We start from the raw sequence: 17,283 nt of genomic DNA on the forward strand, positions 1-17,283 counted from the left end.
TTGGCAGCACCGACCACAGGGGCGTGAGAGTAGCAGCACATCAGAGAGAGCCGACAGCTGTAACGGAGTGTGTCTGGAGGAAAAGTTGCTGTGAATCAGTAAAAATGTCTAAAGTCACACCGCTAAGAGCTTTTGTCAAGCAGCGACTAACTGCGGCTGCCGACGAGATAACTGAGGAGTTTGAACGAACGATAGCAGAGTACGAGGAGGAACTTTGTCGACAACGAAAACTACTGGACGCTGTGTTCAGGCCGGAAGTCCGATTACGCAGAGAAGGTTTGACTATTTACTGCTTATTGTCACTGCAAACTGCTGGAAACCCGCTGACATCCTCTGATTTGAGAAATAGTTCAACTTCTATCCGGGGTCTCAACGTATGATATATTAATGAAAGCCTTGAAAATATTACACACATTAGGTATGTCGGGCTTCAGTGTTTCTGCTGTATATTTTTGGCGGCAGTGCAACATAGCAGTCCAGTGGGCTTGCAAGGTCACGTGATTTGTTCCAGAGGAACTGTTCGGTCCGGTCGGACAGTGTTCGTCTCATGTGAGGCAGTTTTGTCTGTGTTGAAGTATCAAATGAAAGTAGAAAACAGTCAAGTATGATTAAGTGTGGGTTTAAGTATGTGGTTATCTGCAGCCATTGAATTGATAGAAGATGTTGGCAGTCGACCAGTCCTTATTAGCACACTGTTATTTTATGGCGTTTCTGCTCTGATGAAATGCAAAGTGCACAATATGCTTGGAGTTTGTTTAAGTTTGAAAGACTTCCAAATCTGTTCGACATTTCTCCACATTTAAGTAAGCGGTGGTTTAAATGTTAAGGAAATGGCAGTTTTCTAAAAGGTGTGTATGTATTTCATGATCCCCCACAGGTGTCCAGCAGCCGGTGAGTCAAAAAGAGGATCCTGCTGAGCAACAGGAGTGCCTGGACAGTCTGAAGCAGGAGGACCCACCAGAGCTGCCACTCATTAAAGAGGAACAGGAGGACCTGTGGACCAAACAGGAGGGAGACCAGCTTGGTGGGCTGGAGGAGGCTGATACCAGTAAGATCATACTCACTGTCCCTGTGAAGAGTGAGGAAGAGGTTGATGAGAAACCTCAGTCCTCACAGCTTCATCAGTGACAAACTAAACAGATGAACACAGGATCTGATGGAGAGGACTGTAGGAGACCAGAACCACACAGGAACAAGAATCCAGATCACCTACAACCAGCTACTCATGACAAGACTTCAGACTTGTGCCTGGGAGGACAGCAGGGAACCTCCGTCAGGTTTAAAGCCTCTGCAAAACAAGTATCTGGAAGTGATATGGAAAGTAATAGTGGAAAAACATCATTTAGCTCTTGTGCTACAAGCCTTGGCTCAAAGGAGCACCTGCAGAAACTGTAAAAAGGCTTTTCATTCGAGAGGAGATGTTTTGACATGTATGAGAATCCACACAGGGAGAAACCCTTCAGTTGTTCAGTCTGTGGCGTAAGATTCACACATGACCTCACATTTACAAGTTCATACAGGAGAAAAACCTTTCATGTGTTCGGTTTGTAAAGCAAAATGCATACCGGGGAGACACCATTTAGTTGTTCAGTTTGTGGTAAAAGATTCACAGAACATGGACAAATTCCTACACCAGGCTCAGTATGGCCTCAGTTTGTGGGAACATAAAGAGGCAGTTCTGTACAAAAATGGCTGTAATGCTGGAAGATCCCCACATGATTTGTCAAACTGAAGCCTCAGATTAACCCCTGAACTTCAGAATGCATTGTTTCCCCAAGTGAAGTGGATTTTGACTTCTGTCACACTATTCAATAAAGTTTGTTTTCTAAAGTGATGTGTTTCTTATTGCATAAATGTATAAATATAGAACCTCACACTATTTATTGAAATATCAGGAAAATATAACCTTCAGTTGAAGAAATAAGAATCACTGGGTCAATACTGGATGTGAAATGTCTCAAAAGCAATTAACATGCTCATTAAAAACAAATACTAACATTTTAGAAAAATTGCTTTATTTTACAGAGTAATCAAACAAACTTTGTTGTATACTGTAATAGTGCACAGGTGTGTAGTTGTCAACATAAACTTCTATTTCTGGGATAGCAATCTTCAAAGTAATTCTTACTATCACTCAAACTAACATAATTTTGTAACCACTAGATTGGCCATAAAGGTTATTCTGACTCCATAGCAGTCATTCTTACCCTCCCCCCTGCTGACTTGTGTCTGCAGTAGCTCCTGGGTGAAACATACTGCGGGTGGAGGGGGATTGTTTCTCTGCACACAACCGTTTAGCATTCCTAACTGCCCTGTTATCTGTCTGAACTGAGAATCATTACTACTGATAACCAATGTACCTTTTTTCCAAAACTTGAAAGGCAGGTTCCTCAGCCTCATTGACACCAGGACCCTCCCCAGCAAAGTCATCATCTGTGCAGAAAATCAAATAATAGATGTCAGACCACAATCCTATTTTCCTGGTAACAAAACAATGAAGTAGTGCTCAGAGTAAATCTAAATCATCTACTTTATATTCTGTGTAATGTTACAGACATGCCTCATTTCTTAGTTCTGCTTATGTTTGCAGAAAGAATCAATGATTGTGATCAGAGTCGGACCAAACATCTAATTACATGAATCCAATCGGACAATCATTTTCTTACCTATCAGAGAGTACCTTGCCAACAATGCAGGAAAGTGTGGGCATGGGATGTGTGGCCATCCATCCTTTGGTTGGTGTTGACGTTGTCGCCAAAGAACCTGCCTGATATCTGCAAGAGAAAATACAGTATATAATTTGTTGTGTAAAATGGCTGTAAAATAACTTATTTTTTTCAAGTAAAATTTATATGATTTTTCAAGTAACGTCACTAAATTTTACTAGTGATTTTAAGTTGACTTTACAAGTTGATTTTACTTGGAAAAATTAAGATGACTTTACTTAAGTTGCCTTAACTTGTTTAAGTAGATTAAGGAGGATATTTTTTATCAGTGAAGGAAAACGACAGCAGGCAAAACAAACAAACAAACAAACAAACAAAAACAATGAGAAACTGCCTCTGTATGTCATTTTTATATGATATTTAGTAAAGCAGCTAATACTTCATCTTGGAATATGGAGCGTTACTCTTCCATTGTTTTGCTCATGGCATTACCTTCCACATCTTCTTATAACAAAGTCAAACAGCAGGATGGACAGTCACCAAGGCGGAGGATACTCACCGGGCTGGAGGTGGTGCTGTGTCACATAGTGACATAGACAAGTAATGGAAGAATAGTAAGGACTGCATCTCAGGCAGTTCAGGAGCAGTGTTCTCTGTGGGAGAGAATAGCTTCCTTTCCTGTTGACTGGGCTTTGTAACTTAGCAGACGTTAATATGCACAAAAAAAGGTCAATAAATCACTAAAGGGAAAAACCAAAAAAGCATAATGTAGGCTCTTTAAACTTGAGCTTAATTTTCAAATTTAAAAGTGCTTTAAAACTCGACTGCATGTCCTCATGAGGTGCATTGATGTTGCATTTGAGGCTGCTCATGAGAACGCAGAGAAACTCCTTTTAAAACAAGAAAATAAACTTGTTTGAGTTGTTTTGTCTATTTGAATACCAATTTCAAGATGAAAACGGGAAAACATTTTCCCTTTTTAAAGCCGAGAAAAAAAATTTAATTCTGAGCCATATTCTGTAATCTAGTGACTACACCGACCACAAGATGAGTTCAATCTGCAGCCAGAACATATCTGAGAGTCAGGTGACATTGATCATTGATCAGTTGTGACATAATTGTGGTAATTCAGGGGGAAATTTTCAGTCAGATATTGGGGGCGTGGTCAAGTGGCTTGGTGGGAGGAGGAATTGGTTGCTGATCTTGTAAAGGGAAAAGAGGCTGTGCCTTTACTCAAAGAACCTGAGGTATTCTGTTCAAACAGGTTGGCTTGGATCTGTATGTAGAGCACCGGACACCATCTGGAACACTCGCCGGTCACTCGGGTTCCTGTGCGTATCCAGATGCTCACACCTGACACATGAAATATGAAACATGCTGATGACAAGGACACTGTGTACCCTTGACGTTTCCATTTTCCACGTTTAAAGTAGTTTTTAATTCGGGCAAAATCATATCTATGACCGAGTAAAACATGCTGTTATTGAAAAATATAAGCAACTGTTGAATCCATTTCTGCTGCACGTGTACGGAAATTGTGGAAATGGAAATGTGCATACAAAGCAGTTGATTGGTCTTCTACGCTGATAGTTGTATTCTGTGGTTGAGGCTGCAATAACCAGAAAGTTTCTAGATATAACGAGATAGAATGATATGTGGTTACAGTGACAAAAACTGCTTGATATAACAGGATATACTGTCATGTAGTAACAACAAAAAAATGCCATTATTACACAAAAACATACTGTTATAACATGAAACCGATCTTGTTGAGAGATCTCGATCTTAAGAAAATATTGCTTCGTTGTGGTGGCAGCAGTGCACTAACTTACATATCAAAAGATCCACATGGCGAAGCATGTTGCTATAACAAATGATAACACTGGAATGTAAATCTATCTGTAGCTTGAAAACGAAGTTAGATTTCAATACAGTGACCCCTTGAATGATCAAGTTGTACTGCATTTATTACTGTAATGTGGCTTTAATGTGTCAAATGGTACTTCAGAGGAGAAAGGACTGAAACTGAGGTAGACAGACAGATAGATAGATAGATAGATAGATAGATAGATAGATAGATAGATAGATAGATAGATAGATCAGGTGACAGGTAATCAGGCCAGTGGACATGATTTCAGATTGTTTTATAGAACTTTGAGTTTTAAACAGATGGATGAATGCAGCTCTTTTTCCACCACAGACATAATGAGGATATCTAGATCATTCGAACAAACAGCTTTGACTACGTAATCTCTGCTCCATGAACTACAGTACTGTCTTGTTTTCTGGTTTCTTAAAAGCACACTGGATGTATGTATTTCATCAGTTGTTTAAAAAAATGGGAGGAACGTCCTGTCCTCCACCAAAGAGTGCGAGAGGTTTCTCAGTTCTCTGGGGTGGAACACTGTCTTGTATCCAAGGAGGTCAAGAAGAGGTTGGCAGGCAGTCTGAGTGTAAACCACCATGTCGAAGGACAGCTTCACCCTCCAGTTCTCTGCATTAGCAGCAGAGTCTCGAACGGTGGTGAATTTCTGCCGGGATGACAGATCGCTGCTGCCCCGGGTGTTGTTGATGATCCAATCCTCCACGCTGTGGTCCAGAACCAGACCAAGGAAGCTGTAGAGCTCCCTGGTCTTCTGGAGAGGAAACCTGGCCAAGTCTTCATACCTGACCAAGAACAGGAAAGGGAGAAACGATCACTCAAAAAAAAGGGAAAAAAGAACCAAAAAGCAAAATAAGTCATTTCTCAGTACCTGTGACTGACTGTTATACAAATGACGATGATTTCTGATGTGCCACCTTTAGACCTGCTGTCATGGTCCATTGCTCAGAACATTACAATGTCAAACTCTGTCTCTTTAGAACAGTCAGCATTTCAGCGGACCCTCATATTGTTAATACTGTACTCCACTCAGAAAGTGGAAGCTAGTTAGCCAACGAGCTAATGTTCTCAGTGCACTATACATTTTGTGCATGTTATTTCAACATGTACTGAGTGTCATGCTAACTGAGTGATGGCAACCATGATTTTTTAAGAATACCGGTATCTTGTCTGGAAAAAATGAGGCCATCATAACCACTGTCTTAGAGCCATTTGGTGGTTTATGTCAAATATTACCAGGCCTACAAGAGTTAAGCCACAAGCACGCCAAGAAAGCAAGAAAGTAAACAGTATGGGGTGTCAAAAAAAAAAGAACAAAACAAATAAAAATCCTTTTAGTGCTAATCCAAATATCTATCAGTAGTCCCCACATTCAACCAAACAGCCTGAATCAGAGCAGTATGACACTATGAAGACGAACTGTAAGTCCACAAACACGATCCCTGTCCTTCTCACCTGAGCAGAATGTACCGCCCTCTGAGCCAGGCAGGTCTAGCCAGGCCTGTGGACACAGACCTGAGGAAGTCCTCACACACTGTGTTGATCTGTCCCAGGTCCAGGTTGTGGGGTCGACGTCCTGTCGCTCTCCACAGACGCCACAGCCGGTAAGTGTCTCGAAATGTCTCAATACGGGACGCCAGGATGCCACGTGGATCTCGAACAAGCTGGACCACCTGATGATGAGGAAGAGACATCAGGGATACACTGTGGTTACCATGTCAGCAACAGTGCAGATGTCTCTGACTCCATATACCAGCATGTGTGTAAAGGTTTCAAGGTGAGCTCAGAACAACTACACTACTAGTGGGAGCAGAGGAAGGAAGTAGCAGCTGTAATACCTGCAGTAATACTACAGTAGTAGAAGAGGAGAGTAATTAAAATTCCACTTCATTACAATCTTTGTCTTTGAGTAAACAGTCTCACTGCCAGGTCCTTCTGGTAGCTGTTCTGGAGCTTTTGAGTATCACGCTGTGTAGATGGACGGAGTTTGCCCAGTTGTCATGGAACTAGAGATGTTCAAATTACCAGTGTCGGCCGACCAGTACAGGAAGCACACCCACACAGCTAAATTATTTTTAAAGATCTGAAATGAGCAAATCAATTCGTTTTTACTAAGTATTTAATATAACTTCAAGTGAAGTCATAAAATAAAGAAAGTGTTAAATTGGGTCTAATAGTTGCCATTGGCAGCTACACAGGTCCAGTCCAGCAGATGGCAACAGCACAATGAAAAGGAGTGGTCAGCAGGAAAGTATGGTTGGCTAAAACATTAGCTGTTGCCACATTATATTGTGGGTTTGCATTGCTGTAAATATCACAGAAAATCTGACAACAAATTCAAGACAATATTTATTCTTTGCGAATTTATGAAAAACAGGAATAAATGTTCATTTAGCATGAATGTTGAATGTAAATGTTTCAATTTAAATGAAGTCCAAGGTCTTGAGGATGCATCTGTTAGTGGACACAGTTAGGTTAAGGACATGGCTGTTGAATGGAGTCTGTTTGCTTTTCTGATTCAATTTATATGCGACAGTCTTCCAGAATTGGAGTTAAAATCTAAAGCGTTTTCAGAAATAATTTTTTCTTCTTCTGCAAGTGTATATGCACTTAATACTGCACATATACAATATTAATATAAAGCTGATGTGATATGCACATGACTATGGCATGATCACAACTACTAATTCAATAATTGGGCATCTTATCCTCAGAAAGAGTTTCAATTACTCAATTGACAAAGGAAAAGGTACTTGTGGTCAAAACTTTGTCTGTATAGTGTTCAAGGAAAACTGGAGACAAGACAGCAGTGTGCAGGTGTGCTTTTGTCTTTCTGTGTATGATTTCTTTTTTGGAGATTATTTTTTGGGAAATTTGGAAACATTTTGTGACAGGTGATGAGGCAGACTGGAAATGGGGGAGAGCGAGGGGTTTGACATGCAACAAAGGTTTCCTGCTGGATCTGAGGCAGCAACTGATGCAACTATGTGGCCATGTGGCATGTGCTGTAACCACTCTAACCCTACAGGTAAGACTATGTCTGTAGTCATGTCTCCCCTAAAATATTTTGTTCGTTTGAGTTGGTTTGGTCTGGTGGTGTATTTTGAGCACGGATGCTACTGAAGTATCATAGAAATATTGCAGGAATATTATAGGAATATTACAGGCAGCAGTGTGTCTCTATGATCCCCTCGGTCTTTCACGGCTACACGTTTCTACACTTCGATCTTGAAGGTGACGCTCCTCTATGAAGTATATAGGCCACAATATAGTATAAAAAGGTGTATTTATGTAATATGGTTTAGAGAATATTAGACTGTGGATCCAAGAATAAACTGACAGAAGGGGGGAGGGACTGAGAGAAAAAAGCACAACCACATATCAATCTGCTACTTCAGCATCATTGACAGCACCATGGATTTATCAATACAGCACAGTGAAATCTATTGATATCTCTGAGCCATAGATTCTAAACTGCACAAACCTCAGTCAGACAAAGGATCAATGAGTCAGGCAAACCAGACGAACCCCCTATGCCCCTGCACTCTCTCTGCTGCTGGGGGATGGAGAGGAGGGATGGCAGGTTAACGATGGGGGGTTGCATTTTGGTCATTTTGCTAACAAGGGAACAACATCCCCCCATCACCCTCCCTCAAACTGCCTGCTGCTGCAGACCACACGGACAGAATCGTCATTAGAATCATTACTTATGCGACACACACATCCTACACACTGACCACAAAATTATGACCACAATTTTTTTTTTAACTCACACTGAGGGAGTACCAGCTGCAGTAGAAACGAAATCGAGAAATGTACCTGTTACCAAAAGCAAGTCGAGTTTAGCTGAGCTGAACCGTAGCATGCAGTGGAAACGCGGCGGAAGACTCTCGGTCCTCACTCTCCTGCTGTGTCTCAGACTCTGACTCAGAATAAAAGTAAGCACCAGAAACTGTTCCACTGCTGCTTGCCTGCTCGCCTGTTACCCTCTTTCCTGTCTGTACTTTGTTCCTGTAAACTGTCTCTGATCTGCAACCCACTGTTTCACCCTGCTACCAGTCTTCAATTCAAAATGCTTGTGTAAAAGGCCGATGTGCTTTACATACAGCACGTGCTCAGCCGGCCAGGCCAATGCAGTCACACTCATTACATCAGAGTGAGTTTAACGAAGGGTACTGGCACAAAATTAACACTGCTCTGTCAGCCTGTATTGGGTTTAATGTGTGTCCATGTGTCTGTACGTGTGTTTAGAGTATTTCTGAGGGACTGTGGTCGTTGTTGCTTCATGTTCAATCAATACCAATTTAGAACTGCATTGATTAGTCATCTAACCTTGCATCAGCTAGTCCACCGTGCACTCAGCTTGTGAAGAGCTGTTAAATGGATCCTCTGGACTCAGCAGTGCCAAACTGACCAGGAAAAAATAATCAGCTGCTCGCTACATCTAGGTCTCACTATTAAATGTGCCTGCTGTCCAAACCACAACAGACAAGTTGGCAATTATTGGTGGAAGTGCAGCTTCACACTAAACTGTGTTCCAGTTAAAAGTTTTAGGTACTTGTCCTCCTTTTCATGACTTCCGTAAAAGCAGCAAGTCTCAAGTCTACAGCTCTGATTTGAATGCACAAAAACTGCAATACTGAATTTTTTTCTGTTTTTAATATAACAATAATAATTGTAATTATTTCTCCACCTTCAGGTTTAGTCTTGGGTCCTCAATCAGCGCTCTGAGGTCGCTGATTTGGGGAATCCTGACCGTCTTGATGGCTGCATGGCGCTTTGCTCTGCAGACATCAGCAGCCAGCGACACATTGAGCGGCCCACACCTCCTCACACACTCCCCCTCATCAGCCAGCACCAGGGTCTGCCCCTCTCGGCCCAGGGGAGCCTCACATACAGGGGGGGTGCACAGAGACCGGCCTGAAGAGAGGACACATACAATATAGGAGACTGTAACGTAACATTCATAAACATTACCGCAGTATCGGTATTATTAATGAAAGCAGGACAAGTGGACCAAGTGCTGACATGTGTCCCTTACTAGCTCCTCGTCTGAACAGCTTGTCAGTAGAGTGGTTAGCAGGACGGGGCCGTATGTAATTCTCCAGACTGCTGAGGTGACAGTGGTACAGGGACTTCAGCAGGTCTCTGGCTGCTCCCAGCATCACCCTCCTCTCAGCCAGGTTCCTCTGTGCCAGCCGAGGAAGCAGCGCCAGCTGGACATGGTACAGAGGTTCAAACAGGTAGAAGACCTGGGATATGAAAGATATCAAAGACAATACATGACAGTTACAGTGCACTTCCACATATAATAACTGTGTTAGAGAATGATGTTTCTGGGTGCAAAGTTTCGTGCCTCTTTGGACAAAATAACTGTCATATTTCAGCAGAGTGTTACTTCATGTCTCAAGGATCAAGTGTCTCAATGTTTGCTGAGGTGACAAAACAGGCAGTGCCACCCCAGCTCTCTGTATTTGCAAGTAATGCTCCAAACCCCGAAGCCCCCAAAATACTGACCATGCACTCTGCAATTTAGATTCTGCAAAACCCAACTGAATATTAATGCAGAATTTGAAAGACAGAGAAAAGTCTGAACTTAGGAAACATCAATGCTGATGCAGAGCTTGTGTAATATTTGCTGGTTACCAACATGGGATGTAGCTAACATGATCCAGATGCTGCCTAATTTTTGCTAAATGACAAATTTTGTGCACAATTCTGCCATCTGTGAGGATGTGATGAGCTCATTCTGGGGTGTGTTTATTGTTTGCACGCAGACGGCTGAATCCCCTTTTCTATTGACTGTCTTTTCGCATCGGTGCTATCTGGACTGTAAGAGGTTTACTGAGGGCTGTGATGGGCAAAGATTACAGGATCAGTTGAGTATTAATGCATTTCCCCTGACAGAAACCTGTATTTCCTTCCATAAAGTGTGATTTTATAAATGAGAGAAATGACATTTTTGATGAGGTCACTAATGGGGAAAAAAGAAAAACACCATGACGATCAAGCTGGTATTTTTCTATTTCTGTCTCTGTACATACAGTGCAACCATCTGGTGCCTTGTAAAGGCAGCAACATGCTTGTGTTCTCACACGAACACAGGTATCGTTCTGAGGTTGCTGAAGTCTGTAAAAAAAATCAAATATATACCCTGTGTTGTGCTGATGGCCTAAGAGTCGTTTAACGTATTTATGTAAAGACGATGTGCTTGGACCCTCCCTGCATCGCTTACAGCTATTAGTCTGGCACTGAATCCCACTAAAGCCTGTCTTCAGGAAGGGTCCAGACTTACTCAGTGCATTTTCCTAAATAATCTTTTGGTTAATCAAATTACCCCCCAGAGTTCAGTCCGAGGGATAAATCTGATCAAGTCTGTCGGTGGCCATTGTACAGCTTAACTGTAGCTCTCAGAGAGGCCTAAACGGACCTTTTTCAATCATGTCCAGTGAATTGCATTTGCCACAGGCTGAATCCAATCAAGTTTTAGACACATCCCAAAGACTATCAAAAGGAACTGGATGTATTACTTTAGCATGTCAAACCAATGGCTCTCACTACTTACTTAATATTGAAGTGATGAGCCGTCAGATTGTATTGTTTGACTGGAGATGATAATTTGATATGAAACAGGTTACATGTATGCATATTACATTCTAACCTCAGGATGCTGGTTGAACAGCTGACCCACAAACGACGATCCACTCCGCGTGGTGGCCAGAATGAGGATGTGGGTTCTCTTGCTGGCATTAAAGGACGGGAGGGAGGCGGAGGGGGAGGAGGGCGGTTCAGAGAGGATCTCTTCACAGCCTTGGTCCGAGGCCTCCAGTGTCTCCTGGCCCAGTCGTGTAAGATCTCTGAGGCTGCAGTTGACAGCGTGGCCCGTGGCCAGGCCCACAGAGCACAGCAGGCTTAAAGGTTTGGTGGAAAAGGTACGGATGGCCGTGTACTGGATGGCTATGGAGGCTAATGCTAGCAGCACCATGGACTTCCAAGAACACTGCATGGTGGCTGGACAGATGCATCAGGAAGCCACAGCACTGTCTGCCAGACAAGAGGTCAAAGACACAAAGACATAAGGGGGACAGGAGATATTAAGACTGTTGTCTTTGTTTTCATTAGTTTTGGTTCACTCTAACAGTGAACTCAATGACCTTTCTTGGTGCGCTCAATCACTGCTGATCACTGCTTCAACTAAAAGATGGACAAAAAGTCAATAACAATTAAGAGCGTTTCTTTATTTCCTGAACATCAAGGCACAATTGAAAACGATACGAAACGCGATGAACTTTCAATTGAGTTTCAATATCAGACGTCAATGTAGATTCAATACTTATGCCTGACAATACTTAACTGTTTATTCCATCATATTTTGCTGAGTCAACTCTGAAAATCCTGATTCACTGTATAATATAAAACTGCATAAAATGTAAGTAAGCGACAAAGTCCTATCCAGAACTGCACAATAACAAATTGGTCTCAGACAAAAGGTTTGTTACTCAATATTGAGTCTCTGAAATGGAAACTGGCACCATTGGCAACTAACCAGACATAGGTCACACTCACAAGAAGACACCTGGATACTTGCAAATACAAGTGTAGTACTGTGTGGACAGAGAGGACAACAACACATCCTATTATGCAACCTGCACCTTCACAATCACTGAACTACAGAGCACCAAATGTGTATTACTCTACATATGACCGTTTCCTCCTCAGTGCCCTGCTATCTTAGGACATTTCTGAACCATTTTCCAAAAAAAACACATTTTCAACATTTCCATTTTCAGCCTCATCCCTCCCATGGTCGCTCCTCCTGTGCTCCCTGCGGAGACGCGCGCTGGCTGTCAATAATCACTGCGCGTCACTAACAGGTGTTGTGTTGCTCTAACTACGCCACTGGGCCTGTGGCATATTCATCAAATGGGTGAAATGTAATAAATGTCCTTTCTGTCTGTCTGAGTCTACTCATCCATCTGGAATAAAGCGGTACCACACATTAGCCCCACACTGCAGCGGCTAACTGTCATCAGTCTATCACAGACGCTAGCTTATCTGTCCTCACAATGAGGCTGAATATTAGCCATCAGTGGCATCACGGAGGTCGAACTCTGCTTCCCCCTCGATGCGTGGCCGTATCCACAGGCCCGCTCCATCCCCGAACCCCTGGTTAAGTTACCTCTCGTCGGTGTTTTCGCCGTCAGTATGACGGCTGCTTGTGGAGACATGGTGGTGTCGCTGTGTGGCCGCACCGCTGGAGCGAACGCCGATCAGCGTCTGTCTGAGCGCCGCGCAGGGAGGATGAGGAGGACATGACGCTGCGGGCAGGAGGCGATCCAGGTCCAGCTGTGAGCTAAACGGGGGTTAGACCGGCAGTCACATCCACAGCAGCAGGCAGCAGGACTGATACGTGACACTGATGAAAGGTACAGGTCTCTTTGCTGCTCCGTATCTGTCTCTGCCGCGCTGCATCATCCCACTGTCTCCCCCCCTCCCTCTCCCTCCTAACGCCTCCCTACCCGCCCCCATCCGTATGTGCACAGCGTTATCTTTAGGTCTTATCATTAATTTCATATATCTATAGCTAAATCTACGCGAGGAGTCAGCTTGGTATTTACTGAATTCAACATTTAAAAATGTGAAAAGAAGTAACAGAAAACAACGTAGAATATAACATGAAATGAGCTGAATGTAACAGGACAGACAGACGGATGTTAATTCACAAGCACAGTGTGTATTTATTACAGGAAGAGTGGCACATTTGACAGACAGCATTAAAATTCTACAAAATGTAATAAATTGCATTACCAAGCAACAGTATTTTGGGCAAACTAAGCTCAATAAACAACACAGATCCATGAGAGTTGTCAGCCCATGACTGGATCACACAAGTTACCTCCACTCTCACACCTGGATATTGTGAACTAACGTTACCTTGTTTTTGGACTGAGTGTATACACTTTGCATGAGCTTGGAAAGGACTGAAAGTGCAAGATCTGCAAATTCACAAGCCAGCACACTGTGAGAGCACAGTCACACCTGCAAAGACAAGGTGGTACTCCTCTTTTTGACCGAATTATTAAATCAAACATATAAACCCAAATTGCATCACAGGCTGTATTTACAAGTGTTTATCTGTCACAAGTTACAGCTGAAGTCAAATGTTCAGTGCAGTCAGATTCTCCTTCAGTAATTAATTGAATTGGTTATAATTATGTAGCTGTTGCCATGGCTACACATTGAGATGAAGTTGGCGTAACATCAAACTGTTTCCTGCATGCAGGCCAGCACGTCACTACAGTTACCTGCAACAAGGCATGATGTCTGTCAGACTGAGCCGCAGCAGCCAAGTGATGACCTGAAGACAACACAGTGAGAGCTCTGTGACCAGCACTGCACGTTAAACTCAGCAATGTGTTGAAGGGCTGCTAAATCCTGCACACCAGCAGATGTCACTGTGCTGCATTTCAAGCCCTGAAGCTGTGAATCTTCTTCAGCACAGACACACATCCCCAAAGCTTCATAAGGCTTCAGCAGCCCATCACTAATAAATACTAACTGAACATTATGTGACAGAGAGATGTAAGTGAAGCATCAACCAACCATCGAGACCATTAATGAGCACATGTAAAGCAACCACTCTTTCATTAGAGCAGGAGTAGATGGAGGATATTCATTTTATTCCACTGACAACATATTATACCACAGAACTGAACTGAGTAACAGAGATTCTGTCTTACCAGCAGCTTTCATAGCATCCTGGCATCCAGAGCTCTTCCTGCGGTACCATTTTTGAGCATATCTCCATCAGCTGATATCTACTGAAAAGGGTCCGTGAGCCGGTGGTTGGGCACTGCTGTCCTACAGCAGATCCATACCCGCCATATTGTGCTCCGCTGCGTTTCCTGGTGTGCGAGGAGAGCCGGGGTCCTTTCCTGCAGCAGGCTGTCTGTTGCCTCCTGCCACCTGCTCTCCATGAACCTGTACAGAAAACAACTCATGTATACTGATCAAAACATAGGGAGGATAAATGGACGTCACATGTGAAGAATACTGGGTCAGTCATTGCTTTTTACAGGCTGTCGATCAGCTTAATGTGGGCCAGTTCTGCTATGTGTATGAGCCAGTTCTCTCAGTTTTGCTGTTACTCCGTCATGTTCCAGCTTCAAACCTCACCGGGAGCCTTGGCTCACCTGCTCCATGCAGCTTGACCCAACTTCCATCAAGACTAGAGAAGGCACGTATCCTCCACAGACACACAAGCTGCTTCTGCGGTGCTTCTGAAACACGCTGTGGAACGTCTGGTGGAATCCTACTTTGGCTTTAATTCAGTGGACTATCTGTAGATGTAGACCTTCTTCTAATGCACCCAAAGTCTTGCGGCGACCTCAGCGCTCAATCACAGGCAGAGCAGACGGTCACACTGACTGACAGCTAGACAGCAGCCTGCCACACAAACAAAGAGCCACAGAATCTGAACAACCCACCGCTCAGCTTCTCTGTTTAACTTGCCTTTTATCTAATTTAGACTCATGAACACACGTCTTGTCGTGCACCATAGCATGTTGAACAAGGCACCAAACAAACAAAATTGCACTGCTAACGTCTGACTGCAGCCTAGACAGCTGCTCACCTACTGCTCATTACACAACCTGTAAAGGTACCTGCTAATTACACTATGGTCTGGACAGTTAATTATCAGGTCATACTTGACTTGTTTCTCACACATTCCTTGGTAAACACACAATCCTTTGCACCATATTGCTGTGTTACCCAGTTTTCTAGTGCTCCAGCCTGTGATTGATGAGGCTACGAGGCTCTTCTGAACAAACAGCACACCAGAACCCTGAAGAGGTCTCAAAACTGACATGTAAAATCCAGATCTGTCAAAACTTAATTTGACTGGTGTACACAAAATTTTAGTCATTGTTGTTGGAAAAGCTGAGTTACAGTATGTGAACACAAACACCACTTCCTTCTGTTTCCTGTGAGAACTGACCTTTGACCCCTACATCTTGCTCCCAGCATCGAGTCAGACACATGATATCCCTCGGGAGCCCGACGGCATGTGCTCTACAAGGTCTCTGCTTTCCTTTGCTTGATTCTCTGTATATTTTTTAACTCTTAAAATCTAAAAATACAGCCGAGTGCGGATGTTGCTGCTGTGTTACATAAGCTTGTGGGACTGAAGTGTCAGGAATAAGAGGTTGTACAGAAAGTTTCTGGATCTTAGTTCTCACAAAGTAAACAATCATGGAAGAAAGGACAGTTTCCTGGAACAGCTTCACAGAGGAGAATCTACACAGAATTCACTTCAAGCTTCATGTTTTGGTCGGTTTTTAATGTACTTGAGGAAAATTGTCACAGGTTTCCTGGGTTCAGCTGTAAAACCCGACAGTAATGAAGTCAATTACTCAAACTGTATTTAGTCTATATTCCAGATTTTTATGAACCATAGCAGTGTTATCATTCCCACAGTAAAAAGAACGTCCCTTCAGCTTTTCAGAAACGTCTCCTGGATAATGTCACCGTCCACCTTTCTTTCGTTTCCTGTATCTGTAGTTACATTGTCATTATTAGCATCTGTATTTCTTGCTCTGTGATCTGATGGATACAGATGATAGAAACATTTTTCTTCCTGGTCAAAGTTATTGTATGATTTTAGTTTGAGGAATGGATTTTGCTGCGGTGGTGCTAATAAGACTTTTTTTTGGCTTGTTTTTCATTTATTCTACTGTCACATGACCTCATTTTGTGTAATTGTGCGAAAGATCCAAAACTTTATGTGAACACAAAAGACAAAAATGGTGTACATCAAACAATATGGCAAATATTCAAAGAGTTTAATGCAGCAACATTGTGACCTTTCCCTCAGGTGGTACTGCATTAAAAACAGATATGACTGTATCAAAGATATTAATATATGGGCTCGGGAACACTGCAGAAATCATTATTGGTAAACACAATTAGCTGCCGCATTTACAAATGCAATGCAAGACTCCACCATGTAACGTGGAAACCATCATCAACATCAGCAATATCCAGAAACGCTGCCGATGTGTCTGAGCTCATCTGAGATGGACCGACACAAAGCAGAAAAGTGTGCTGTGGTTTGACGAATTCCACATTTCAGACTATTTTTGGAAATCACTGACGCTGTGTCCTACGAGCTTAAGACGAAACAACCATCCAGAATGTTACCAGTACAATGTTCAAAAGCCAGCATCTGTGATGGTCCTGGGGATGTGTTAGTGCCATGGCATGGGTAACTGTGTACTGTGAAGACATCATTGATGTTGAAAGATACATGCAAGCATTGGAGCACACATTCTGCCATGGAGACTGCTTTTTCAGGGATGTCTCTGCTTTTTCCAGCGAGTCAGTGCAAAACCACATTCTGCAGGTGTTCCAGCACGAGGCTTCATTATAAAAGAGCACAGGTACTCGACCTGCCTCCCATTTAATGATGTTTGGTGCATTATGAAGGCAAAATAACAACAGAGACTCCAGACTGTTGAGCAACTGAATATAAAGCAAAAACGGACAAAATGTCACTTTCAAAACTTCAACTATTAGTGTCCTCAGTTCCCAGACACTCACTGAGTGATGATGATGATGATGATGATGAAAAGGTGATTTAACACAGCGGTACACATGCCTCTGTCCTTACTCTCCTCGAACATGCTGCAGGTATCAGACTCAAAATGAGTGTATATTTACATAAAAACATGTAAG

At 42.8% G+C, this 17,283-nt stretch overlaps 2 protein-coding genes across 2 annotated transcripts; one reads left to right on the forward strand and one right to left on the reverse strand.

Moving 5' to 3' along the window:
* Nucleotides 1-1,828, forward strand: LOC143322556 (uncharacterized). Its single transcript, XM_076733830.1, has 2 exons — nucleotides 1-276; nucleotides 878-1,828. The coding sequence occupies exons 1-2, from the start codon at nucleotides 105-107 to the stop codon at nucleotides 1,126-1,128; spliced, it is 423 nt and encodes a 140-aa protein (XP_076589945.1). The 5' UTR covers nucleotides 1-104; the 3' UTR covers nucleotides 1,129-1,828.
* Nucleotides 1,829-4,795: 2,967 nt separating this feature from the next.
* Nucleotides 4,796-13,167, reverse strand: chst1 (carbohydrate (keratan sulfate Gal-6) sulfotransferase 1). Its single transcript, XM_076733258.1, has 6 exons — nucleotides 12,728-13,167; nucleotides 11,210-11,592; nucleotides 9,590-9,800; nucleotides 9,242-9,468; nucleotides 6,004-6,221; nucleotides 4,796-5,333 (listed from the first exon to the last, which is right to left on the reverse strand). Exons 2-6 carry the CDS (start codon nucleotides 11,552-11,554, stop codon nucleotides 4,997-4,999), a joined length of 1,338 nt encoding a protein of 445 aa, XP_076589373.1. The 5' UTR covers nucleotides 11,555-11,592; nucleotides 12,728-13,167; the 3' UTR covers nucleotides 4,796-4,996.
* Nucleotides 13,168-17,283: the final 4,116 nt, after the last annotated feature.

Source organism: Chaetodon auriga, chromosome 6 (genome assembly GCF_051107435.1).
Source record: "Chaetodon auriga isolate fChaAug3 chromosome 6, fChaAug3.hap1, whole genome shotgun sequence".
Taxonomy (NCBI): Eukaryota; Metazoa; Chordata; class Actinopteri; order Chaetodontiformes; family Chaetodontidae; genus Chaetodon; species Chaetodon auriga.